The sequence below is a fragment of the Microtus pennsylvanicus genome, chromosome 5, assembly GCF_037038515.1.
Source record: "Microtus pennsylvanicus isolate mMicPen1 chromosome 5, mMicPen1.hap1, whole genome shotgun sequence".
Classification (NCBI taxonomy): domain Eukaryota; kingdom Metazoa; phylum Chordata; class Mammalia; order Rodentia; family Cricetidae; genus Microtus; species Microtus pennsylvanicus.
In genome coordinates, this window is record NC_134583.1 from 123762267 (window position 1) to 123788494 (window position 26228).

General features: G+C 50.7%; 1 protein-coding gene across 1 annotated transcript; it reads right to left on the minus strand.

Annotated features, from left to right (window-relative positions):
• Window positions 1–23279: 23279 nt before the first annotated feature.
• Window positions 23280–25916, minus strand: Lbx1 (ladybird homeobox 1). The gene is made up of 2 exons (XM_075974207.1): window positions 25492–25916; window positions 23280–24856 (listed from the first exon to the last, which is right to left on the minus strand). Exons 1-2 carry the CDS (start codon window positions 25814–25816, stop codon window positions 24336–24338), a joined length of 846 nt encoding a protein of 281 aa, XP_075830322.1. The 5' UTR covers window positions 25817–25916; the 3' UTR covers window positions 23280–24335.
• Between the last annotated feature and the right edge of the window lie 312 nt (window positions 25917–26228).

A 26228-nucleotide genomic window follows, 5' to 3' on the forward strand; every position in this document is an offset into this window, starting at 1 on the left:
ATGCTCTTATTCACTAAAGATTTGTCACTCATATTAGTTTAATAAAACACCTATTGGCCAGTAGCCAGGCAGGAAGCATAGGCAGGGCAATTAGGCTAAGAGAATTTTAGGAAGAGGAAAGGCAGAGAGTCAGTCACCAGCCAGACACAGAGGAAGCAAGATGAAAATGCCTCACTGAGAAAAGGAACCAAGGCACGTGGCTAAACATAGACAAGAATTATGGGTTAATTTAAGTTGTAAGAGCTAGTTAGTAATAAGCCTGAGCAATAGGCCAAGCAGTTTATAAAGAATAAAAGCCTCTGTGTGTTTCTTTGGGACTGAATAGCTATAGGACCAGTCAAGACAGAAAGTTCCATCAACACACATCCCCACACAAGAGCATTACATGGCATCATACGTTCACACCTAATACACAAATTTAAAAATGGAAAGAAGAGAAGGGAAGGTGTCGTGTGGGGAGAGCAATGGGTCTAGCTTTGATGCTAGAAGAGAGAGAACTTGGATGGCAGAAATCTGGGTACTCCTGAACTGACCCACAGAGGCTGTGGTCTTGACCCACACAGGCATCTGTGTTAGGGGAGATTTGTGTTGATTGCTCCAAGACCACCAGCCGAGTCCAACCTCAGTGAGGAGGGCAGAGTCCATATTCATCTGGCTGGAGTGGACCATAGAGTTTGCTGATAGACTGAGAGGGAGATAGAAGGACATACAAAAGAAAAAAAAGAGTTAAGAGATTGGGCACCCTCTTTAATTCAGGAAGTGGGGAGAGGCAAGTGTTCATGGCTCCATTGCTCCATGGATCTCTTGAGTTTATTCCCTAATATTTACTCCCAAATTTTATTTCATTTTTTTTAAGATTTATTTATTTATGTGATTTAAGTATATGAATGCTCTACTTGCATGTATGCCTTCATAGCAGAAGAGGGCATCAGACCCCATATAGATAGTTGTGAGCCACCATGTGGTTGCTGGGAACTGAATTCAGGACCTCTGGAAGAGCAGTCAGTGCTCTTAACCACCGAGCAATCTTTCCAGTCCCTCAAGTTTTATTTTTTTTAATAAAATGAAAAAAGAAATCACTATATCTGGTGTCCGGCTGGGCAATATCACGCGGAGGCTTTCAAAGCTGTTGCTTCCCTGTGTGTCCCCATACCACCATGATTCTTGGCTTTTCACACCAAGATCTTTTCCTGCTGCAATCTGTGCAGTCACCCACCGGCTCTGCAGCCACCGGAGTCAGACACTCATCGCTGGCCCTGTCATTCAGGTGGCTTGGTGTCTCCCCCACGCTGTGTCCTATCCAAGAGGGCTCTCCTGCCCATTTTCCCCTTGTGTCTGCTTCTCAGGCCACTCCTTCCCTTTCCCTGCATAGCTGGGACAAATACCTGGGCAGAGCGGAGCAAGCCAGCCACTCCCCTCCCAGGCCAGTTCCGTGTAGACAGAACAAGCACCAGACTTGAGTAACTAGTCCAGCTGCCTAGCCACCCCACACTCCCCCCAGCCACCATGGCCCTCAACTGCTGTGTCCCTGCTAGGGTCTGGGGTTTTGCTGTGGCTGCCATGACTGCAAGCTGCCATGACTGGACTTGTACCATCATGCTCAGCGGCAGCAGCAGGCAGGGTGGTCCTGCCCCATGCTGCTGTACCCCAGCCATGTAGATTTATCCTACTGGTTTCCTTGTCTTAGCTCTTCAGCCAGCTCACCCCTTCCAGGCAGATTAAGAGAGCAACCGCAGTGCCCTGCCCCATCCCTTCCCCGGTGCTTGCCCTCTATGCTGGCACCATCACAACATCACTGCAGCGGACTCCCTACCACCTCATCTCCATCTATGCTTTCAGCAACATCAGAGCTGGTGAGACACTTGGGAAATTTAAACAGGGAATTTATTTTTAAAAAAAAGAGGAAAATCTTTCCCAGACTAAGAATCAGAAATATCACAATGCAAGGAGTTAGGGCCCTGTTTAATGCTACTATAGGTGGCTTGCAAATGGAAAAAGTAAATGAGGGGATAAACAAACAGCTTGGATTTACATGATGATGATCTTAATTATTATCAATTTGATAATTCATATTTTGTCCTAAAACATTGGTTTGATAACTGTGCCAAATATGATAATTTTACTAATAAGACACAAACCTTAAAGAGACTTAATATTGATAAGATACAAGGTTTAGAAGGGCTTACTACTGATAAGATACAAGCAAATAAGAAAAACTTGGCTGATAAGATACAAGCCTTAAATGCCTTTAATCCCAGCACTCGGGAGGCAGAGGCAGGTGGATCTTTGTGAGTTTAAGACCAGCCTGGTCTACAAGAGCTAGTTCCAGGCTAGGCTTGAAAACTACAAAGAAACCCTGTCTCAAAAAATTAAAAACCAAAAGCAAAAAAAAAAAAAAAGATACAGGCCTTAGAAGGACTTTCTATTGATAAGATACAAGACTTAGAAAGATTGTAACTGATAAGATGTAAGTCTTAGAAAGACCTACTAATGAAAATAAGAAACATATTCAGACACAGACAGAGGAAATTAGAGCAAAATATACTGCACCATTGCATTATGAAATTTAAAAGAAGTGGCCCAAGATTATTTAGAAAACTACTCTTAACTTAAACAGTTACCATTCACGAACAAGCACCAGATGACAGGCATCCCCAAGTCTATGCAGAAGCTAACTGGAGCGCTGTCAAAATGTGAGGTTTGAGGAGACTTAAGAAAACAATAATTTCATCACCTTTTGTGAAGCATATGTTAAATTAATGGGCTATTTGGAACGGAATCATTCCTAAAAACAGTGCTCTTTCTAGAGATAATCCAATCAGAAGGCTCTAGCCTTCTGGAATATGCAGAAAGTGCAGCAAAGACCAACACTGGACTCGTGAATGCATCAACAAGGGACAGGCAAGGTAACCTTTGCCATTGGGAACTGCCTTAGGGGACCTCCCGCATGCCCCAATGTCAAATTTGGCTCAACCACTCCTGACAGCATTGGAGAAACTCCTCCACAGAATAATTAAAGTAACTAATGCCTGTTGTTAAAATCCATACTGCTCTGAATGACAGAACAGCTTCAAAAAATAAAACAACATTTTCAGGAGAGACAATAAAACAAGTATTTTGGCAAACCTCTATAAATGGCTAAAGACCAAAGCTAAAATGTAGATAAATGCCACTGTAATTGAAGGTTTGGCTGACACAGGCATAGATATAACAATAATTTCAATATCTTGGCATCCAGATTGGCCTCTTTAGGAGGTAAATGTTCAACTTCTTGGGATTGGAACTTTATCTTAGGTAAAACAAAGTGCAAGATGCATTGAATGTACAGGGCTAGAAGGACAGGTAGGAAAATTAAAGCCATATGTGGATAAACAGCAATGAATTTGTAAGGACATGATTTGTTATAGCAATGGAAAACACAGATTAATACTCCTATAGTCTCAGAAACAAACCATAAAATAAAGAATGCTTCTGAAAGAAATATTTAAAGGTATTATAAAGAACAGTCACAGACTCTTCAGGTTGTACATAAACAGGGCTCAACAGCTGGTGGTCTTTCAAAGGTATCAATAACCCTGTCATTGAAATGGTCAACTGATGAGCCTGTCTGAGTGGAACAATGGTCTTTGACATCAAAAAAATTTACAGGCACTAGAACAGTTGATACAGAAGCAGCTAAATATTCAACATATTGAAGAATCAACCAGTCCTTGAAATTCTCCTATGTTTGTCATTAAAAAGAAATTTGGAAAATAGAAATTTTTAACAGATTTAAGAGCCATAAATAAGGTGATTCAGTCAATGGGCCCTTTACAGCCTGGAATTCCCTTGCCTTAACTGCTGACAGTTTGTGGTTCAAATTGGACAAGCAGGACACAAAAGAAGACAACTGCCAAACTTTGCCAAGACAAGGTGGGAGAGTCCTTTGTAGGCCAAAGATGGATGCCTCAATGTTGCAAAGGAACCCTGGGATGACTTTCCAGGCAGTCAGATGTTTCTGTCATTTCGTAGTTTTAGAAGTTGCTTGCTCTTGCATTCTTGCTTACTCAGGTAATATTATAATCCTTCTCAGATCTTTGATGGAGTTAAAGACTAGATAGTTATAGTTACAGTTTTACTTAGTCGTTATAGAAAGTAAATTATATACAAAACTTTGAACTCATCAAAGAGGACAGATAATGGAGTATTTTCTCCGAATTTGCCAGTGCAAATGAACTTGATTTTGTGAATGTAATTCTTACTTGATAATCGTTTTACTGCATATAGTTTCATTTTGTCAAAGTTAATACCTTTCCTTTCTATTTAGATAATACCTGGTAATTATTCTTTTTTAATTTATTTATTATGTATACAATATTCTGTCTGTGTGTATGCCTGCAGGCCAAAAGAGGGCACTAGACCCCATTACAGATGGTTGTGGTTGCTGGGAATTGAACTCAGGACCTTTGGAAGAGCAGGCAATGCTCTTAACCTCTGAGCCATATCTCCAGCCCAATTATTCGTATTGTATATAGTTTTATTATGTTAGAGTTAAAAACCCTTCCTTTTTATTTAGACAAAAGGGGGGAAATGTTGGGAGATATTTGTTTCTGTTGATTGCTGCAAGACCATCAATAGAGTTTGACCTAGGTTCAGAAGGCAGAGTCCCATTCAGCCGACCAGAATGGACCATAGAGTTTCCTGACAGACTCAGAGGGAGATAGAAGGGTACACAGAAGAGCCAGGAGATTTCATGCTCTCTTCAGCCCAGGAAGTGTGGGAGGGCAAGTGTTGTGACTCCATCACTCTATGGACCTCTCAGGCTTATTCCCTGATATTTACTTCAAAGCTTTATTTTTTAGTTAAAAAAAAAGAAATCACAATGCATTTACATCCAACACCCCTGAGAAAACAGTTTCCTTTACCTGGACAAAAGACATGGACTCCAGATGACTTTCATCATGCACTCGGACTTGGGGATATCTTGTTAAGACAAAGATTTGGGCTGGCAGATCCAGATGGGGTCTACTCCTAGATGCTGCTGGTCCCTGACCACACTCTGAAGTACAAGAAACTGGAAAGTTGTGGGCTGCCCATCACCTAAAAGGAAGGGAAAGATGCCGGTAAGTGGAGGCTGTGATCTGGAAGTTGTATATCATGAGGTTTGGTAACTGAGGTGTGCAACATTGCAACAGCACTGAGTAAGGAGAGCCAAATAAGTCTCCCAGCCTTGTAGAGCAGGTCCAGTTCTGACTGACCCCATGCAAATTGTCACACTGGACAAATTCCACCCCCACCCCCACCCCAAGCCTCACACTGTGTTGAAGGAGCAGCGGGCTGGCGTTTGTGCCACCCAGCTCCCAGCCGCCTTGCTAGCTTATGCCCCGAAATAACAACACACAAATTGTATTCATTTAAACACTGCCTGGCCCATTAGCTCTAGCTTCTTACTGGCTAATTCTTACATCTTGATTACCCATTTCTATTAATGTGTGTAGCACCCTAAGGTGCGCTTATCAGGAAGACTCTAGCCTATGTCCATCCTGGGTCGGAGCTTCATCACATCTGCCCCAGAGAGGAGAACTATTGAGTCTGAGCTCACTTCCTCTTCCTCCCAGCATTCTGCTCTGTTTACTCCGCCTACCTAATTTTCTGTCCTATCAGGGCCAAGGCAGTTTCTTTATTTAACCAATGACCGTCCTCCATCAACACTGCACAGTGGGCATTGTAACACCAGACACCCATGTTTCTGCATTGTTCTGGATCTTGGACCCAGTGACTACATGCAACAGACTCCTCACGCAATGGGACTGCTTATTGACATGACCATAGCACCTGTCAAAGGATCTGCTGACTTACAAGGATTCTGTTTCTAGAAACCTTTTGTCTTTGGGACAGCATTGCATGTAGCCCTGGTTCTCCTCCCAGTCAGTATGTAGCTGGGGATGACCACATGGAAGCTATTTTGTGTTATTTAGTCATTCAGTGGATGGGTACAAGTTAGAGGCTTTGAGCTTCTATGTGGACTGAAGAACAGCAGCTTTCTGGGAGAATTTGGGCTTCAGAGAACTGACTGATATTTTCTGTGTAGAATCCAGATGTGTAGAGGTCAGGAATGAGGGGAGGCCTATATCTCACCTCCATCTCCTAAGACAAATTCCTCTTCATTGCTATCCCTCCCTCCCCCACATCCTCCTCAACCCAGAGTCTGAAGAAGAGATACAGAAAATTCCCACACCCCACAGCTGTCTCTTCTTCCTAAGAGCCTCTTGAGGATGGCCACTTCAGTACTCAGCTCCTCCCTCTTACCTGAAGATAGCCTTCTGCCCAGGCCACAGGGCTTCCGTGCAGCCTCAACCACAAGTACCAGCTGTCCTGACAGGGGCAAGGGGCCAAGCAATTCCAGCTCAACTTGGGCTGAACTTCTGGAGTTTAAAATAAAGTCTAAGTATTTTGTTTGTTTGTTTTCATAGAAGATAGGGAAAGAAAAGGGAGACTATGCCCTTGACCTTCCCCAGGCCAGAGGCACAACTATCTGGTAAAAAAGAGATGTTACCCACCACAAAACTATGATTCAGTATGTTTCCCCCAACTCTGCTCCAGGTACAAGGTATTTAAGATACCATCTGAGTCTGAAAGCTTCTTGGAACTAACAGCTATTTGAAAACACCACCAGATAGCAGGGTAGGGTAAAGTCAGATGATGTCACTTCTGTATTATATTGCAAAATGACCAGATGTGCTCCCCCTGGCTAAGGGTCCCAGTTACCAGTGCCATCCCTACTGTTCTTGGGCCCTCAGGTCCTCAGTGGCTGTTCATCTTTATCCTCCTGGAATCCCTTGAACCACCTTCTGCCAGCTGTGGAAACCGAGTGATCCAGGCTAGACACCACTGACTCATTGGGGTATCCTTGGCTGTGCTTCTTTCTCCCAGGAGAGTACCCCAATGGTGGTGTCTGAACCAGGGACTCTGGGACCTACTTTCCCTGCCTGGAGCGCCCCCTAGTGTTACTCTTAAATCTTCATCTCAGGGTCCAGACAAAGATGAAAACAACTTTTCTCTCAGCATAGTCTAGAAGTGAGAGCAGGAGCCGGAGTCTCCACTTTGAGCTTGTTGCTGGGGATTATCATAAGCCTAGAACAATGACCGGCCTTAACTAATGCTGAATAACTACTGGGGAACTTAATTTATCTAACACTCCTAGGCAGGTGCTATTACTACCCCCTATACACACACACATACACACACACATACACACTTTAAGAAAAGGAACCTAAGATATGGAGAGGTTGAATAATTTTTATAAGGTTACCATGGGCAGGATTTGAACCCAGTGAGTTTGGATCCAAAGTCTATGTATTGTCAGGGAGAGTAGATGCCTACTCCAGTAAGTTTTTTAATTTGGAGGCTTCTTCGTTATAGCAGCTTGGATATATACCTTAGCATACCACATCTCTGCTACCAGAGAAACCAGGCAGGCATTCCCACCTCCAGACCCAGAGTGTGAACCCCTCTCAGACCAGGGACTAAGCAGGAAGGCTCCTGAGGAAGCTTCCTAGGGACAGAGAGTTCCCATCGGCTCCATTTGTTTTCTGTTTGGGTTGTATATTATTAAAGCCAGAAAGAGGCAGGCAGTGGTGGTGCATGCCTTTAATCCCATCACTCAGGAGGCAGAGGCAGGCAGAGCTCTGTGAGTTCAAGGCCAGCCTAGTCTACAGATTGAGTGCAGGATGGCCGGGCTACACACAGAGAAATGCTGTCTCGAAAAACAAAACAAAGCCAGAAAGTCTACATCCTAGTTGGCTCCCCAGTCCCTGTATCACCTCTGCTTAACCACAAAGGTCTCTGTCCTCCATGGGGTCCGCACAAACTCTCCCCATCCCAGGTCACAGGCTCACTTCAACCCAGTGAGAACATTGTTGTAATAAGAGTGGCGGGCTGGGCTGGAGAGATGGCTCAGAGGTTAAGAGCATTGCCTGCTCTTCCAAAGGTTCTGAGTTCAATTCCCAGCAACCACATGGTGGCTCACAACCATCTGTAATGAGATCTGGCACCCTCTTCTGGCTTGCAGACATACACACAGACAGAATATTGTATACATAATAAATAAATAAATATTTTTTTAAAAAAAAAAAGAGTGGCGGGCTAAGTTCCTGGCACCCGGCTGTCCGCACGGCTAGCTTTATACCCGAAATAATTATACGGAAACTGTATTCTTTTAAACACTGCTTGGCCCATTAGTTCTAGCCTCTTATTGGCTAACTCTCACATCTTGATTAACCCATTTCTAATAATCTGTGTTGCACCACAAGCTGGTTGCTTACCAGGGAGATTCTTAACCTGCGTGTGTGTCGGATGGGAGAATCATGGCGACTGCCTGACTCGGCTTCTTTCTCCCAGCATTCTGTTCTATCTACTCCACCTACCTAATTTTCTGTCCTATCAGGGCCAAGGCAGTTTCTTTATTAATCAATGAAAGTAACACATAGACAGATAACCCTCCTCCATCAGAACATGACCCTTCACTACTTCCCTGGAGGACAGGGTTCTGTGGTTTCTCCAGTAGTCTGCCACATAGCCATCGGGTGGCCTTCTCCTGTGCACACAGTGGGCTAGGAAGAAAAGGAGGAGCTGGGAGGCCGAGACACCCACACATGCCCATATGGAGAGATGAAAGCATGGATCCGCCTGTCCTCTAACCTGAGGTGTGCTTGCTGTCCCCAGAACCCACTACTCAGGGCCAGAGAAGGCATTCCTGGGCTTCCCATCACCCCACCCCTGTGTGTGGTGGTGGCTTCCCAAGGGCTCACCAGAAAGGACCCTGAACTGTGTTTTTGTAAAGCACCCTGTGGGGACATGAGCCTGCTGGGCCTTACTCCTGAGATTTTAATTATTGTCCTTCTCTCATGGGTGAGGAACTGGGACTCAGGCTGGGCACTATGACACCAGACCGAAATCCCAGCACTAGGGAGACTGAAGCCGAATGACAGTGACTTGGAGACCAGCCTGGGCTACGCAGCAAGATCCTGTTTCTAATCAAGAACAAGAAACGGATCTGAGGCTCGGAGAGAAGAACTGGAGAGCTACAGACTTAACCCCAGTCGCAGAGTGGGGTGTAAGCCACGGTGGCGGGGGGAGGGGGGGAGTTCACTGGTGTGCATAAGAGCTGGAAAAGCAGGAATTTGTAGGAACACGGAACAGTGAGCGGGCTTCCCAAGAAAATGGCCAAGAATGAATTAAAAGGCAGAGCTCCAGGGTTGTATTTCACACAGCCAGATAGAAAACCTTCCAGGCTAAAAACAAGTGAAACTAGTTACGACTAGTCCTAACAAGATAAACCTGAGTGCTGAGAGAGTGCAGAAAGACCAGAGCTTTGGTAGATATCTGGAAGGAACTTGCAAACTTCTCAAAAGGTTTCTTTCCACCTGCGGAGAAAGAGCTGACTCCTCCGTGCACCGGGAAAGCGAACCAGCCAGTGCTAACCAAGCTACAGGATCGATGGCTCAGCTGTGAGATAGCGACATATCAAACTCCTCCCATAGAACAAATAAATCCAATGGTTTGTAAAAATAGTTTTTAAAAATTGGGAAAGAGGCCATATGTGGTGACCCACGTTTTTAATCCTAGAACTAGGGAGGGCTCGAGGCCAGCCTGGTTTTCTACAGAGATATTTCCAGGACAGCTAGGGCTGTTGCACAGAGAAACCCTATCTTGAAAAATAAAATAAACAAAGAAAAAAAGAAAAGAAAAGAAAAATTGGTCGCGATGTGTGGTGACCCATGTCTTTAAGGCAGGGGTAAGTGGGCCTTTGTGAGTTCAAGGCCAGCCTGGTCTGTGTAGAGTCCCCAGCCGGCCAGGGCTACACTGACAGACCTTGACTCATAAGTGAAGAAACACTGGAAAAGGAGCCAGGGGTTATATGTGCCCATAATCCCAGGCTTCAGGAAATAGAGGCAAAGAGATCTGGAGTCCCAGGCCAGCCTGGACTACATAGACCCTGTCTAAAAGCAAAACCAAACAAAATAGAATTGGAAAATGGGTAAGGAAGGACCCTGTCTCCATCCACATCAGGGACATTTTTCAGTGTTATTCCCAGTGATCTCTCTCTCTGTGGTTCTGGAGTTGGGTCCTGGAGTCCAAAGTTTCTGAAGCTCAGATTAGCACTGAAATGAGCCTGTCTGCTGCTCCTCCATGGTGGTGGAGGGGGCAGGGTGTGTCTTATCTCCTGCTCCTCCATAGGGGGAGGGGCGCAAGGTATGTGCTGTCTCCTGTGCCTCCACGGTGGAGGGACAAAGTGTGTTCTGGTTCCAGGGTACTGATTCCAAAGACACCAGGTCCGTACCATAGAAACCATAGAAACACAGGGAAGGTCCTAAGAGGAAGGTGGAAACTGTGGAGGGAAGACAGAGAATCTTTTCATCGTTTTCCCTGCCTAAGGCCTGAGGCTCAGGACTTATTTCTGCTGGCTGAGAAGAACACAAGATGCCCACTATAATTTGATATTCTGGTCATCACCTTCTAGAACTTGGCTCTGAACACAGTGAGCAGGACCAAAGTGCCACAGAGCTCTGGGACCTGTTCACAGACATGGAGCATCAATCCTCATGGAAGGTGGTCACAAGATCTTAGGTCACAGTGCCCCTCCTGTCACACGCATGCACACTCTGTCTTCCATCTCTCTTCAATAGGGACAGACCCAGAAGGACAAAGACCCACAGTGACTTAATGGACTACTTCATTCCATACCTGCCCCAGGCATCCTGCCCACCCTGGAGCCCTGTGTCTCCTAATGCACAGGCCTGGAGAATACCATGCAATGCAGTGGGGCCAAATCTCAAGGGTGGGACCTTGGAGAGGGTAGCTGTGCAGGGACACTAAGGAAGTGTTACTGGATAGTGGCCCTCTGGGTCAGTAAGTGTGGGGTGTGGTGTACGGGTTACTGAATACATACATACATACATACATACATACATACATACATACATACATACATACACACTTGGCAATGAAATTGTGTCTGTTCACGGTGTACAGAAATTGCTAACCTTTCCAACCATGTTGGCACACTGTTAGTTGGGCATAGTAGGGCCAGCAGTAGAAGATGAAAAGAGATATGGTGAATGAAAGATTGGCGCCGAACTCCGAGCCATTGCTTTCCTGCGCAAACTCATGAAGTCCGTGAGGCCTTTCTTTCTGTTTGGAAAAGGGTCCTCTTTCGTACAATTAGAGTTATGTCTAAGACCGTACATCTGGACATTCAGTCTTGTAGCGCGGTGGCCCAAGCAGTGCCAAATTATGACCAGCAGAGGGAGCTCTTGCCTAATCTTTCCGAGGCAGAGGCGGGCGCCCGGATCCGGATTTAGGGATTTAGGGTCTTTGTTACCAGAGCCGGGCCTGATTGCAGAAGGAATCAGTAAAAGAAGGGAACGTTAGGAACGAAGAACTTTCCCTTTGGGTGCTCAACTGCAGGAGGAAGTTGTCTTTTCCTACTGTCCAAGAAGGACCTCTCCTTTGTTGTTGTTTTAGGGTTTTGTTGTTCGGGTGGACCCCTGGCTCCAACTAATATTCAGTACTGAAAGTGAGTTCCCCACACCTGCGGGTTCCAAAGGAAAGCCCGAAGAAAGATCTAGTTATTCCTTGCTGCAGTGCCTCTTAAAGTGCTAGGAAGAGGCAGCGACAGTTGCTCAAATAAGAGCTTTTGTTTTGAGTTTGGAGCCACGACTACGTGGGCTCGCAGGTTCCAGATAAGGTACGGGAACGGAGAGGGTGAAGGGCGCTTGCTGCTGCGTGTCTCCACAAATGCCGCTAGGTGGCACTCAAAGCCCGCGTCATGGCAAACCGCGGGTTTTTAAAGGGGCGGGCTGGAGCGATTTTGAAACCCTAGAGGGACAGGAGCCAGGGTCCGACGACACTGCCTTCCGAAACAGAAGAACCGCCTGGCTACGTGGAGGACCAGAAAGCAGCCTTCGTCCGTTCAGCAGAGACTTTCACCGCCGAGGTGAAAGGGGGCTCAAGACATACAAGACGGGAAATGAGAGGCCCAGACTTCGCCTAGGACTGGATCCTTGGTCTGTCATCAAACCACCTGCCTCTGGAATTTATGGATTCCATCCTAAGGCCCTGTCGAAAGAATTCTTCGGATCTCTGTCTGAATTTGAAGGGGGCGCAATGCACATATCCACCTGCTTTCTGCAGATTTGGTCTGTGACAGCCCCTACAGCTAGGCTCTTCCGCCCCGCCCCTGCTTCTAAGGAAGGTGGGAAGGTGGAAAGCTGGGACTCACCCAGCAGTCACTGGGCCCCCTTCTTTGCACTTCCTTTGGACATCCTAGCATTCCCAATCCCAAGAAAGAATCTATTCCACACTTAGAACTGCTCCCAGAATGAGGAAATGGACCCTAAATGTCTTCTAGGCCCTCCCAGGGCATCTGCGGGAGCTGGCTATTCTTTGCCCTTCCAGGGACGACCCTGGAGTCCCTGCAGCCTGTAATTGGAGCGACTCTGCCTTCTAACTCCCTTCAGCCTTTCTCTGTCTTCTGAGGCTTGACCTAAAACGTTCCCCATCCCTTCCCACTCCTTCTCACTTTGTAATTTTTTAGTTGAACCAGGGAGGGGAAGACCGCCAGAAACAATGTAGCCTCGTGGTCATCAGGGCAGGTGTTAACCTCATTGATCCGTCTAAGAAATCCAGGTCCATTCTAAAAGCTGCTGACCTCACAGGTTTAAGTGACCATCTCCTTAGGGAGACTGGAACCCACCGCTTCTCCTCCAGAAACAGAGTGGCAGTTACAGGGCGAATTATCATGGAGAGAGAAATTAGTCTCAAGTGGCCTGGGATGCTGGCAAGGTGCTTCCCTGGTGGCCCATGCCCTGCTCTAGGGACCTTAGCAGCAATCCCCTGAACTCAAGAGCTGTCAGGTTTCTAGAAAGGGAATCTGTCAAAGTCTGGGTCTCCTGGGACTGAGGCTCCATCCTCAAACCTGCTGACCATAGGTACCAGTTCCAAGAGCTTGGGACCCAGCCTCTGCCCAGAAGGTGGCCCTGGAAGCAAAGAGTCCAAGGTGGAAGAAGTGAGTGGTAGGGTATCTGTCTCCCCAGGGTGTCCCACTCACCTTGCAGCTTGGCACTGGCTTCCTCCAAGGCCTCCGGAGGAATGGAGCCCACCCTGGAAAGTCCCCACCTCCTCCCTTGAGGCCGGAGATATTAGTGCTGCTTGATCAGACCTCATTTCCTGCGAAAATGGAAACATATCCAGGGTCCTTAATAAAGTGAATGACGAGGCTTCGAGTGTAATTGGGCTTCTGTTTGGTGGCTATTTCCTTAAACTGACAGTGGAAAAAATAAAAACCCATGGCATCCAGATGTAATTATGCGGCTATCAGAAGTACAGGGTATGCCCCATGAGGTGGCACAGAGCCCAGCCCTGGTATAGTGGAGACAGGCACAGCTCTGTGAGTTCAAGGACAGTCAGGGTTACATAGTCTTTAAGAGAAAAATAATGAAGCAAGTGGTAGCAAACGCCTTTAAACCCAGCACTTGGGAGGCAGAAGTGGATGGGTCTCTGAGTTCAAGGCCAGCCTGATCTACAGAGTGAGTCCTAGGACAGCCAGGGCTACACAGAGAAACCCTGTCTTGAAAAAGAAGAAGAGGAGGAAGGAAAAGAAGAAAAGAGGAGGAAGAAGGAGAAGAAAAGAGGAGGAAGAGGAGGAGGAGGAGGAGGAGGAGGAGGAGGAGGAGGAGGAGGAGGAGGAGGAGGAGGAGGAGGAGAAAAGGCATACAGGGTACTAGGCTAATCTACCGGCTAGAAAATGGGCACAAACGCTTACCCAGAACAAGGGACTCAGGAGGCCCGAACCTCCACACCAACTCTGCAACCAAGCACGCACCTCTGCGACCTTCAGCCTCCAGTCCTAGCCTGAGACCGCTGCCCTAGGATCATCAGAGATCTTTATGTATACGCCGGGGCGGGGGTGGATCGCTCCTTCCCCGAAAGAGGAGGAGTGTCCTGGAGGACGGTGTAGGGCTGCCTGGTTGTGAGTTCCCCAGACTGCTCCCTGGAGCCTGCGCGCTGGCTGCATATTTCTATGTATAATCCAATTTTTTCCGTGACTATCTAGTTAAACTCTTTAACAACAGCTACATAATTAGAATTTGGATTCCCATTAATTTTCCCTGGGCCTCGAACCATTTGCAGCTCACACTGGTAATTAATGCGATACATCACTAACTTTACCCAGCGTCGGCCAGCCGAACTCAGGTCGCTCGGCCCGCACCCAATGCCCCCGCGTGGATCCCTGACTCCGAACCCGGCTTCCAGAGTGGGGGCTGAGTGCCTCCCTCCAAAACCGAATGCTTCGGCCCGCGCACCCAAAGCCTTCTTTCCAGGAAATTTCACAATTAAAAATATTTATCGGGAGCAGATTTACGTTTCTGGGTTTCCAGTCTCGGGGCGTCTGGGTAGGCTATTAAGAGTAATTAGCATCTTTTGCGCATGCAGATTTACTTCGCTCATTGCCACATAACTCATCCCTAAAAGCCGGCGCTGGCGAACGCAGGCTCTGCCGCCAGAGCTGCAGCCGCCGCCCGGGTTGACTCTGAGCCCCACTCGCCTATCACAACCCAGGCTTCCAGTCTCTCTAGCCTTTTGGTTCGTTCCAGGGCGGCAAGCATTGCCAAGGAGTAGAAGGCTCTCACTCTGGAGACCAGTGTGGTTCGAGCGACCTCAGACCAAGAAGAAAAGTCCCAGGCTAAGCTCTCCCTGTCCCTCCCTGGACCGCAGGCCAGCATCGTGGCAGGGCATGTGTATGCATGTACGAGTGGGAATCTCTATGTGCACGCGAGCGTGAGAGACGATTCACATATTTGCTGTTGCTAGTGCGTGTTCTCCCGAAAGCACAGGGTGTGCACGGAAAACCACTCGACCCGCACCGCCCCCACCCCCATCACGCGGCCGCGCGACCAGTTTCTCTCCAGCCCACTAGTTCCCACGACATTAGTTCAATTGCTGATCCTAGGCCACTTAGCTAGGAACCAAGTCTTGGGCCTCCATTTCCCTTTTACAGAGAGCCTGCCTTGTCCAGCCAGATCACCTGAAACACTCTGAACTAGCGCAGGCGCGTCAGGGGTGGGGAGACACACTCTGTTGCCGAAGGCCTGCCACGTCCTAGTGTACTGTGGTCACCTAAGGATGAGAGGCCCGGCCTGGGTAACTGAAAAAAGGAAGCCCCTGGCGGCAACAGGAGAGGTTGGAGTCTGCTGGTGGGGGAGGAAGGGAGGTGAGGGGTGAGTCCCGTTAACGGGACAAAGTGGTGGGTGATAGAAGGGCTAAGGACGGAAGAGGGTGTCTCCGCACTCCACTCCGGCCGAGGCACCCACCCCGGGTTCGTTAGTACCGCACTGGGAAGTCCGCAAGCCGCCCAACTTTCTTCTCTTTAATGAGCCCTAGAAGAAGAGGCTGCCCTGGAGGGGTTTGTTCATTAAAGATGTAGCTGGAGGAATATTGTCTCATTAATTATCTGGTTTTAATTACACTCCTACCCTTTGAATCTGGAGATGGAAAAAGTTGATTTGATGGCACCGCCCCCTTTAGCTTAAAGAGTCGGGACCAGGGAAGGGACCAGGAGAGGGCGTAGGGACTGTGTGTGCCCAGGAGTGTGTGGGTGATTGTCCTCAATATGTCTGGTGAGAATCTAGCACATGGCGGGGTGGGGTGCTCTATGCCTTAGTTCATGTAGGGATGCAGCCTCTCTGTGAATCTGAAAATGTGCGTGACCACGTGTGCCTCCGAGGCTGTGTGGACGTGACTTGGATGCCTATGTGCGCTCCCATCCTGCGTGTGGTTCTGTGCGTTGGCGTGTGCATGTGCGTGGCTGAGTGTGTCTACAGACAGGCCTGAGCTCGGGTGTCTAAGTGAGCAAGAATGTGACTGGATAGCTGTGTGTGTCTAAGACAGTGGCCTCCTGCCCATGAGTTCAAGTGACAGTGTCTGGCAGTGTTTCTGGGACTCTGCTGGGCCTTCCACATATGAGTGATGTGGGGGGCCTCTGTGACTGAAATGTTCCGTGAGGTCTACTGCTCCAAGGACGTTGCTTACTTTCCCAGGGTCCCTAGGGCTAGGGTGCCACCTGGAAATCATGGTCCTTTGGGGGGGTATTTAAGGGGGTGTTCCTCCCTGCCTTGTCCCTTGTCAGGCTGGTGTGGCACTAGAGTGGGGGCTGTTTTCCCTTTAAATCGAGGACACTTTGACAGCGGACATTAAGGACCCGGCTGCTCAGGCTGAGCAGATCATAAAACCGGACAGGCAATTTCTGCTCCCGCCAAATAGCCGGGCAAACTCGTTCTGCATCTTTGGTTTTAATGCACTAAACTGGCAGCTAAGCAGGGAGCGAGCAAAGGAGGGGGTGGGGAGGCCCCCACATACACCGGCACACACACACCGGCACTCACAGCAATGCCCCTTCACACCCTGTGCCCCGTGCCCAGCCCTGACCCCCCCACTGGCAGAATTATCAACTAGAATTTGATTAATATGCAAATCGCAGGCAAACAGCTCCATATAATTCTTTCAGTGGAGAGTAATTAATCACCAGTTAAAGCAAATTAATACATATATCAATTTTGTCAGAAACATGCTTAGTTCAATCGCCCGTAAAATTGAAGTTTGAAGTATTAAGAGGCTCTGCAGAAACGCCAGGACTAAAACTTTCAAATTGATCCTATTTAGTAATCAATCAGGCTCTCCCCTCAGGTTAATCTGCCTAATTTTTCATCTCAAATCATACACTTTACTGACACGCCATCTAGCAAACAGTCGATAAAAAGTTAACAAAAATGATAACGACTCCAGCCACAGTCATGGTGGGCGGCGGGCGGCTTGGATTGTATTTCTAGGGTGGTTGGGGATTTGGTTTTCTCCTGGACCAAGGACTGGGAGCTCCCCCCAGACAGCAGCCTCCCTGCCCCACCACCCTGTCGTGTGAAGGCAGCCCGAGATGCACACTACAACGCTGGCCACATTTCCACCAAAGTCACTCAGACAGCCAGCTCCCTCTCCACTCTTGTGCCTGCCAGAATTGTCAGGAAGCCTGCCTGCCGTGCTTCCGGCAACTATGGCCGGAGCCTCTCCCCTGGCTTGTGTTGTGTGTAGAAGGGCTGAGTAGCGGTGATGTCGGTGATGTTGCGCATTAGCTGCAATGCTTATCTGTTTATCCCCTCTCCTCTCCCACTTTCTTCCTTTTTTTTCATTTTGTTGTTGTTGTTTGGTTTTTTGGAGACAAGGTCTTGCTCTGTTGCTCTATTAGGCCTGAAACTCACTATTGAGCCACAAGCTGGCTTCAGACTTGTGATCTTTCCTCAGCCTCTGCCTTCCAAGTGATCCTGGGATTGCAGGCAAACACCACCAAGGCCGCTGTGTGTTTAATTTGTGCACAGGTTACCGGCTGTCTGAATTTGGATGGATGTGCCGTCCTACTCAGCGACACTTTGTGTCTGTGTTGTATGTATCTTCATTGTTTTGGGGCTGTACAGTTACAGTGTACCTGTTTTGGGGTGCTCTGTCTTGGCTATGGGACGTTTGGCCCATTCTGCATAAACATGCAGAGACCTCAGGAATCTGGGTACAAAGGTTCCCTCACAGACCTCAGAAGCAGAGATAACTTTTAACCTTGAACACCTTGGAACAGATTGGAGGGGTTACTTCTTGCCCCTAGTCTGATCCTCTGTACTGAGCAGGGATGTGGAAGAGGAGAAAAAAGCCCTTGTTGCTTGGCAGAAGGGATTCTCAGTCCTGACTCTCCCCACTACATAGAACCCTGGACCCAGAACCCAGAGCTCCTGAGTACAGGGAGCAGACACTCTGCCAGAGGTACCTGTCTGCCTTGCACTCCAAGGTCACATCCACACCCAGATGCAGTTACAAGGCACACAGAGGAGAACTGAGACCTCCCCCAGACAGAAGCCTTCTGGCCCCATCACCTGCTCCACGGTCACAGCCCTGGTACTGTGCTTCCCTCAGCACACCAGGACATCAGCAGCATTTTCACCAGCGGCTCTGTTTGTACCCAACTTTCTTTTTCTGAAGTACCCACTGAAGTTGCAAACAAGGAGAAGCATCTAGCTCTCCCTAGAACACCCTGTAGATGCTGTTATGTCTACAAACGCACAGCTATGCATACATGGCATACACCAGATTCCAAACTTACATCGAGCCTTGTTGACAGCTCTGCCCTGCCGCCTCTGCACATATATGCACACAATTGACAGGTGTGCTCTTCCAGTTTGGGCAGAGCTGAGCCCCTACCGGAACCGGGGATGGGGAGGACCTGGCCCTTTGCAGCTATATAGACTTCTGGGACTTAGGTTCAGCCTAGTAATCAAGTTGAACAGAAGGGGGTAGGTAGATAAGGAAGCCATTCGGGACAGCAGAGAATACCAGTCCCTCTTCAACCTGTTTTCAAAGAAGCAGAGCCCACACAGTGCTCTTCCTCAGTGGCCTCCACTGCCTTCAGAGTAGACTCATGGCCCTTTGAAAGTTCCCTAGGCCACCATCTATCCAGCTGTTCACCTCTTGTGGGCTACGTTTTACTTCAGGCTAGGTACCTTCTCCCCTTTCCCCTCATCTTGTACTTGTACATCTATCTGCCTGAGCCTTGCTGGCCTAGCAGTTTCGAGCTGGGATTCTAGCTGCGTGTACTTCAGTTCCACCCCAGCGCTTTCCCCGGCTCTCAGGCTCTCAGCTCACACCAGCTGTGTACACACCCTAGTGGTGCTCACCCACGGGTCCGACCCACCGCAGGGGTAGCTTCGCTCTTTTCTCTCCTCAGCACCAATCCAGTCACACATAGTTGCGTACACTAGTTTATGATGATTGGTTACACAGGCCATGGAGGTACACCCCCAGTCACCCCCAGTTGCACACGCTCCGCTTCCATCAATCAGCTGTGCATGTTCAGTTTCTGGTTGCACACTTGCAATGACACACCACTCAGAAATGCACCGTTGTTGGTCTCAGTGCAGTTCAGCACACACACACACACACACACACACACACACACACACACACACCAGCACCAAGTATCTCTCGGGACTGGCAGCTGTGGGGAAGAGAAAGAATGGGTTGCCAACAGCAGCCGAGAGCCTGGGAGGGTAAAGATGAGGCCCCAAGAGAAACTGAAGATGGGAGGTGCCTCTGTCCAGAATTTACTCTCCCACCCCCACAGGGAACAAAGCCCAGGAACTTCGGTTTCCTTCACTTCAGTACTAAGAGCCTGTTCGTTGGGAGGCTGGGTCTGTGGCTTCACCATGGGGCACAGGCTCATAGGCCAGATTGCAATACCTGCACGGGAATATTCTAGAGATACAGCGTTTTACCCCCGCGTCCCAATGGCGCCGCCTAGCTCAGCTAGCTTTCCCCTTTAGGAAGTTCATGGAATTCACTATTGTACACTAGCAGTCTGCCCTCCTCACTTTTGCCCACTCAGGTCTCCTGTTCCCTTCCCCTCTGGCCTCGCATCTCTTGATCTCACCTACACTGGCCTCTTCTCTGACAGTTTTTCTCACATCTTTGAGGCTCCCTGTGTCCCTTCTAAATGCATATGTTTGGGGGAGCAAATGTACTTCCACCACAAATGTTTTCTAGGTCCCAAGAAGGGGGTGTTTGTTGGGGGTAAGGAGAAAAGTCCCGGTGTCCCTGGGTTCTGGTGTCTGAGTGCCAGCAGGTCTGGGTGAATGAACTTTCCTGGACCCGTTGGCTCAAAAGGGTGGGGAGGAGGGGGGTCCCCGCGGCAACCAGCAGGGGCGGAGGGGAGACGGGCGGCCCCAGCCCGTCCCTTTCAGGGGGGACTCATGCATCAAACTTCAATTTTCCGGACGATTGAATTAGTGATTTTTTTTCTCCTGAACTAAAATACACTTAAGTCTTTGGGATTAATTACCACGTTCTGGTCCCTCAGACTGGAGTATTACTTATCGGAGCTGCGTCTGACACTGGCCCGACACCTCGTAAAATAAGGAACTGCGCCTCCCGGCCTCACCCAACGCTCCGACCGCCAGGCCACCGCGCCGGGAAAGGCGGAACCGCAGGCGCAGAGGAGGCACGCTCCAGCCGCGCAGCTCGACCTGTCCCAGCGAGGAGGGGGCTCCAGTCCATGGAATCGGTCGCGTCCGGGTCTCAACAAGACTCGCCGAAGTCCGGGACGCAACCGAGAAGGAAGAGACAAATACTCTCCCTTGGTCATCCAGGAAACGAAAGTGGGTCCGCACAGGGCCGGGATTCCCAAGGAAACAAATTTGCCTTGGTCGCAAGCGGTAAGGGAACTCTAGGCGAAGGGTCGAGCCTTAACGAACTTCGCCTAGAGTGAGAGTAGAATCCGCGGCCCTACACACGACCCATGTCACATTCAGACACGAAGAAGAAACAGGCAAAGTACACGGCCAGCTCGCCCAGAGCCCACTCCTGAACGTGCTAACAGCACACAACCTCACTAGAGATAGGAACCCTGTGAAAGCCTCTGGGGTGTCACCTGGAGTTCAAGGCCCTCTTGCGTCATAGGTCCCAAAGGCAAGACCTGGGTGGTGGCCAAGGCCATTTGAGCTCCCCTGGACCGCATGCTGGCATCAGATAGCTAAGAAGATGGTCAGCTAGAGTCCTGGCCTCCCAGTATTGAAGCCCCTTACCCCTCGCCCACGATTAGCGGCTTCCCCACTGTCTGTTGTTTGCTTGATCCAGCCTAGAAGTCAGTGACTGGAGTCAGGCCTGGGTAAGCTCACCCTGGCGCGCCTCAGAAACCCAGGGTCAGCGGGCAGAAGCACGCTCTGAGAGCAGAGTGGCTTTGACACTCCGGTATGCCCCCCCCAACTCTGTTGATCGGTGCTGACCAGTGCTCACCAGCTGGGGCTCAGCCAGAAGTCTCGGGTACCTCTCTCTCTCTCTCTCTCTCTCTCTCTCTCTCTCTCTCTCTCTCTCTCTCTCTCTCTCTCTCTCCCTGCCTCCCTCCCCTCCACACGGTCACTCTTTTCTTCAACTCGATTTCCTTTCGAGGCCACAGACACAACGAATTACTTCCGTCTCTCAAGGCCTGAGTCTTCTGCCTCCTCCTACAAGAAGCCATCGCCACCCTTGAGCCCGAAGCTGGGAGCTGGGTCTCAGCCTTCGGCAAGCAGCACTCCCCTTATGGTCGAAGAGGACGATTTCCTAACAGTCACGACTGCTTCCGAGCCGGCGGATTAGATTGGGAGCTACTTGAGGGCAGCGACCAGATCTACCTCGTTTCAATTTCCCTAGACACCTGCACACAATAAATACTTGCTGAATCGATTTCCCCCTTTATTTTATTAATCCTTCTCCTTCCGTCTTCCCTTCTTTCTTTTCCTCCTTCCTTCCTCCCTCGTTATTTTTTATTTCTTGGTTATATTCAATTGTCATGTTTTTCAGGCTCATTAAATCCATTTAGAGACAAAAGAATAAAAGGCAGAAGAGAAAGGGAGGGGGAGGAAGGAAGGGGGAGGGGAGGGGAGGAGGCCAGAGAAGCAAACAAATAACCCGCTTTAACTAGACGGGCGGATAAATGGCCCCGTTTCTCCTCAGCCCCGATGCGCCTGCTTAGCTGCGCGCCCCGCGGGCGCCGCAGCTCGGGTGGGCTCAGCCCTAGGGCCGCCGCCCCCAGCCCGAAGGGACCCAGCAGGGCCCAGCCCAGGGCCTGGATGCGCAGAGCGGCCGGAGGTGCCAGGGCCGCTTCATTGGGATTCATGGGCGTGTTGGGCGGGCGGCCCGGGGGCCCCGGGCGCGGGGTGGGGGCCGGGCGGGGGGAGGAGTGCGCGGCGGGCGCAGATGCCCGGGTGACCGCCGCGCCGCGGTCCCTGCGCCGCCTTTGTGCCGGGGAGGCGCGCGCGGGGACCTAATCCATCAAATTGTCTACAAATTGTGAAGAAAATTCAAAAACCATATGGTCGCCAGCGCTGGCGCGCTCTGGGCTGCGGAGGGCCGCGGCCATGCCCGCACCGGGAGCCGCGGGGGGCTGGGCCCGGCTATTGTCGCCTGTCAGCGGCCGCCCGGGCCCATTCGTCCCGGCCTTCATGGTCCGCGCTCCGAATTACAGACCCATCCATCCTAAGAGAGGGCGATTTATGTCGCCCGGAAGGAACCGGCCGCACGGTCGCGCGGCTGTCCGGCCTCCTCTTGCCTTCTCTCGTCCCTGTCGTCTCTTCTCTTTGCGTCTTCCCATTCTTTTTCTCCTTCGTCCCCGTCTCTGTGCCCGTTTCTCGGTGTCTATAAATGGTTCTCTCTCCACCCTGCTTCTCTGTCTCTCACATTCTCGCTCCGTTCTTCGTGTCTTTCTATGCTCTTTCCCTGTTTCTGGCTGTCTCTTAGCTTCCTCCTTGGACACACACGTTCCTGACTCAGGCCCCGGGGCCCCATCGCCTGCCCGAGACCAGATGCGCGTTTCTCACATCAATTTTTCGGAGAAAGGGAGCCCAGCGGCCTGGAGGCGGGACCCAACTCTGGTGACAGCGGCCACTCGCCAGTCCGGCGACAACAAAAGCCCAGAGAGGACACCCCCCCCGCCCCGCCCCACAGCTCAGGAAATTGAAAGCCGCCTTAGCCCCCACGCCAGTCTCCCAAAGTCGCTAGGAAAGCAGGAAGTCCCTGAGACACCGATGGTTCTGCTGCTACCCAAGTTATGGGCCAGCGTTTGCAAATGTTACTAGAAATGTACTACAACCCCCAGACGCTTTGGGCTTGCGTTCCGGAAGCCCACAAGTGTAATTCTGCATGTCCTAGTTGTCTCCAGCTTTACACTCTTTTACGGAATCTTAAACCAGGCTGAAGCCCTCAGGGCAAGACCAAAACTTGGGTGTCTCCAGGCTCCACCCTGATCTTCACTGAGTGACACCAGCCAGTGTCTCCGGGTTTAGCAGGTGTCCAGGAAGCACAGGTAGACTACCATGCTCAGCGATGGAACACAAAACTGTAGGACAGTCTTGCCTCACCTTGATGCCTTCCGTGGACAAACGAGTTTTCTGTCACTATCAACAAGACTAGTTGTTTTTTTTTTTTTACCCCGACCCGACGAAGCAGACTTCTCGGTCCATTTAGTAGCTGCTGCGTGCTTAAGGGGCCTGGGCAAAAAGCCCTTCCTCCCATTGCTTCCCTGTTGTCCCGAGCCCCCAAGCCTGCCCTGAAACATCTTCCCCAAATCTCCAAGGCCGGCGGGACCCACAAGGGGAAACAGGAACATTCTTAACTTTCAGCTGTTTTGGGTAAATTCGGCCCATTCTTGCAAATGCGGTCGCGGCCCATTCTAGTAAAATGGCAAAGACTTTATTTATTGGAGAAAGAGGCCTTGGGTACAGTCGGAGAAAGAGGGGGCAAGGGGCAGGAACTGGGAAGGAACATCCGGAACCCACCCTCAGCGGACCACCCTCGTTCGTATAGCCAAGTGGAAACGGGAGAAAGATGTTGACAGACAAACCCAAAGCTGCAGAAAAGATGAGGGTGAGCCTTTGGGTCGCCCATCTTTAGGTCTCTGTCACATGCAAAAAGGAAAAAAAAATCTTAAAAGAGTAAAAAATAATTCCAAGGCTTTGGGTTCTGTTTTCGATGGTTGCTTGGATGTTCCCTTGCTTTTTCCCTAAGAGCCAGACTCCAGCAGTCAGTCCGAGAAAAATGCAAGAAGGTTTGGAGAAATTTTAAAAATAGTGTACATAGGGAGGCAGACACGCCATCGAAAACAGACTTCTCTGGCTAGGGAAAGAAAAGATCGGTTTTGAAACTTGCAAGTCAAGGCTCGGCTGTCCCCCCCACCCCATTCTCACGCAGGGGAAAAAAGGCAGAAGGAAATGAAAAGTCAACTGTAATAGGCCGAGGGAGTGAGCGAACCGGTGCATTCGCTACATGCAGAGAAAAATGAAAACAGCTTCTAGACCGCAGGAGTTAGTGTTCGCCGCTCTTGTGTCCGCCTCACCGTCAGCCGACCTGGTAGCACTCGGGCTTTGATAAAATCGAAATATCTGAGATTAAAAAAATAATAATAAAATAAAATAAAGAAAAAGATCAGGCTGCGGTGGGAGGAACCCTCTATATAGGCTTAAATATTTATACAGAAGCCATACAGAATTGCACGGCGAGGGCTTCTGGGGCGGCGGAGGCCGCGTGTGGCTGCCGGCCCCGCCGGCCGGCCCGGATTTATTGCTTCGAGAGGGAAGAGGTGGCTGTCAGGAGCCAAGTCCGGGCCCCGGGACACGGGTGGAGGCAGGAGATGCAGAGGAGGTCCCAGCTCCCCTTAGCGGTCCGGTCCGGTCCGGGAGGCGGCGGGCATGCGGGCGCTGGGGGCCCGGGAGGCAGAAGGTCTAGGGCGCTGCTCAATCGTCCACGTCGATTTCTTCGTCTTCCTCGTCCTCTGAGCAGTCCTGGCTGCTGGCTCGCTGGTCCGTGAGTGGAGAGGCCGGCGAGAGCTGCAATGGCCCACCGCCCGTGGCTTGCGGGGCGCCTGGGGGGAGCGCGGGAGAACCGGGCCTAGACTTGGCCCTGCCGCAGCTGCCACCGCCTCCGCCCGAAGCCTCCGAGTTCTGCTCGAGTTCGGCTAGTGCCACTATGTCCATCTGCCCGCTGGGGCCCAGTTTCTTGGCGGACTCCACGTCGGCCTTCATTTCCTCCAGATCCCGCTTGAGCTTGGCGCGCCGATTCTGGAACCAGGTGATGACCTGTGCGTTGGTGAGGCCCAGCTGCTGCGCAATTTGGTCGCGATCTGCCGGGGACAGGTACTTCTGGTATAGAAAACGTTTCTCCAACTCGTATATCTGGTGGTTGGTAAAGGCCGTGCGTGATTTTCGTCGTTTCTTGGGCGTCTGTCGTTGACCGAAGATGGTCATCCCATCGCGGCCTGGAAAGAAACGAGAGTGAAGACCCCACCCAGACTATCCCATAACTCTCCACCAGATCCAGGACCCTCTCGCTGTTGTTCCCTCTTCAATTTGATTCCAGTCTCTATACCAGAGCAAACTGGGCCATGGGAAACCTCCTGTCTTTGATCTCCTGGAATTCCCTAGGAAAAATCGTTTTGATCTCTGCTCCCTAAGAGTTGATCTGAAAGAACGAAGTCTCACAGAGTACAGAGAAGCCAAACAGAAACTCCCCAAATGTGTTGTGAACACGGATTTTCCACCCCTTCCCAATGGCCCGACTCCATCCTACCCAGAAGTTTCCAGGAAAAGATTCTCTCTCTCCCCCACTTCAGGAGTAAAGTCAGGGGGCATCCAAGCCGATGGGGACTCTAAGAAGCCGGTCAGACTTCAGAGAGAGCTTTGGTTACCCCCACTTCTCTCAGATCACCCTGACTCAGGACGCAGAGGTCCCTAGGAAATAGGGTCCTGCTTCACTTATCTCTACTCCCATCTTGGCTGCAGAAGCTAGGACAGCAGAGACCTGACCGCCGGCGTGGGCAGAAGCAGGGGAGTTAGGAAGCACTGGGCGCTGAGTGTGGGTGACTAGGCTCAGGGCAATCTAGGTTATGCCTACCTTCGGCTGCCTGCAGGACGCTGACCTCCAGTCCCTTAAAGGTCTTGCTGGCGAGCTCTTCCAGCGCGCACAGCGGCGAGGTCTGCGAGAGCAGAGCCCGGCCGGCCAGGGGCAAGCCGCCCGGCGCGTGCTTGTCCGCGGCCGCCAGCAGGTGCGCCGCCCCACACAGCGAGTAACTTCTCCGCACTGACGGCTTGTTGAGGATGTCCTCGATGCTGAACGGCGTCAGGGGCTTGTTGGAGTTGGCGGGCGGCGGCAGGTGGTCCAGAGGGCTGCGCCGCCGCTCCTCCCCCGGTGCCGCCTTGCCGTCCTCCTTGGAAGTCATCTCGGCCTCGCTTGGGGGCCCGGCCGGGGAGGCTCGGGCCGCGGGGACCCAGCCCGCGGGCAGCTCGGGCGCCCGACTGCGCGAAAGGAAGGCAGGAGGCCGCAACGGGCAGGGTGCGGACGGGCAACGGGCCGATTAGCGCGGCGACCCCGGCAGGCGGGGCGGCGCGGGGCCCCGGGAGGAGAGCGCTGACGCGGACGCCGCCGCCGGGGTTTCCAGTAAGCCCGGGCCGGAGCCGGGAAGCGCCGCGCCGGGCTCCAGTTTCGCCAGCCCCGGTGCTATTTAAAGGTGTCAGGTGGCTCCGCCGCGGCGGCTCCTGGCCCCGGGTTCTGGCGGCGGCAATTGGAAGAGCCGAGGCGAGGGCGCCGATCCCGGACTGCGAGGGGAGGCGGAGAGACGGGGCAATTGACTA

Coding starts and splice junctions, on each gene's coding strand:
- Lbx1 (XM_075974207.1), bottom strand. CDS start 25,816: ATGACTTCCAAGGAGGACGGCAAGGCGGCACCGGGGGAGGAGCGGCGG. Junction 24,857..25,491: donor CGTCCTGCAGGCAGCCGAAG/GTAGGCATAACC, acceptor GTTTCTTTCCAG/GCCGCGATGGGATGACCATC.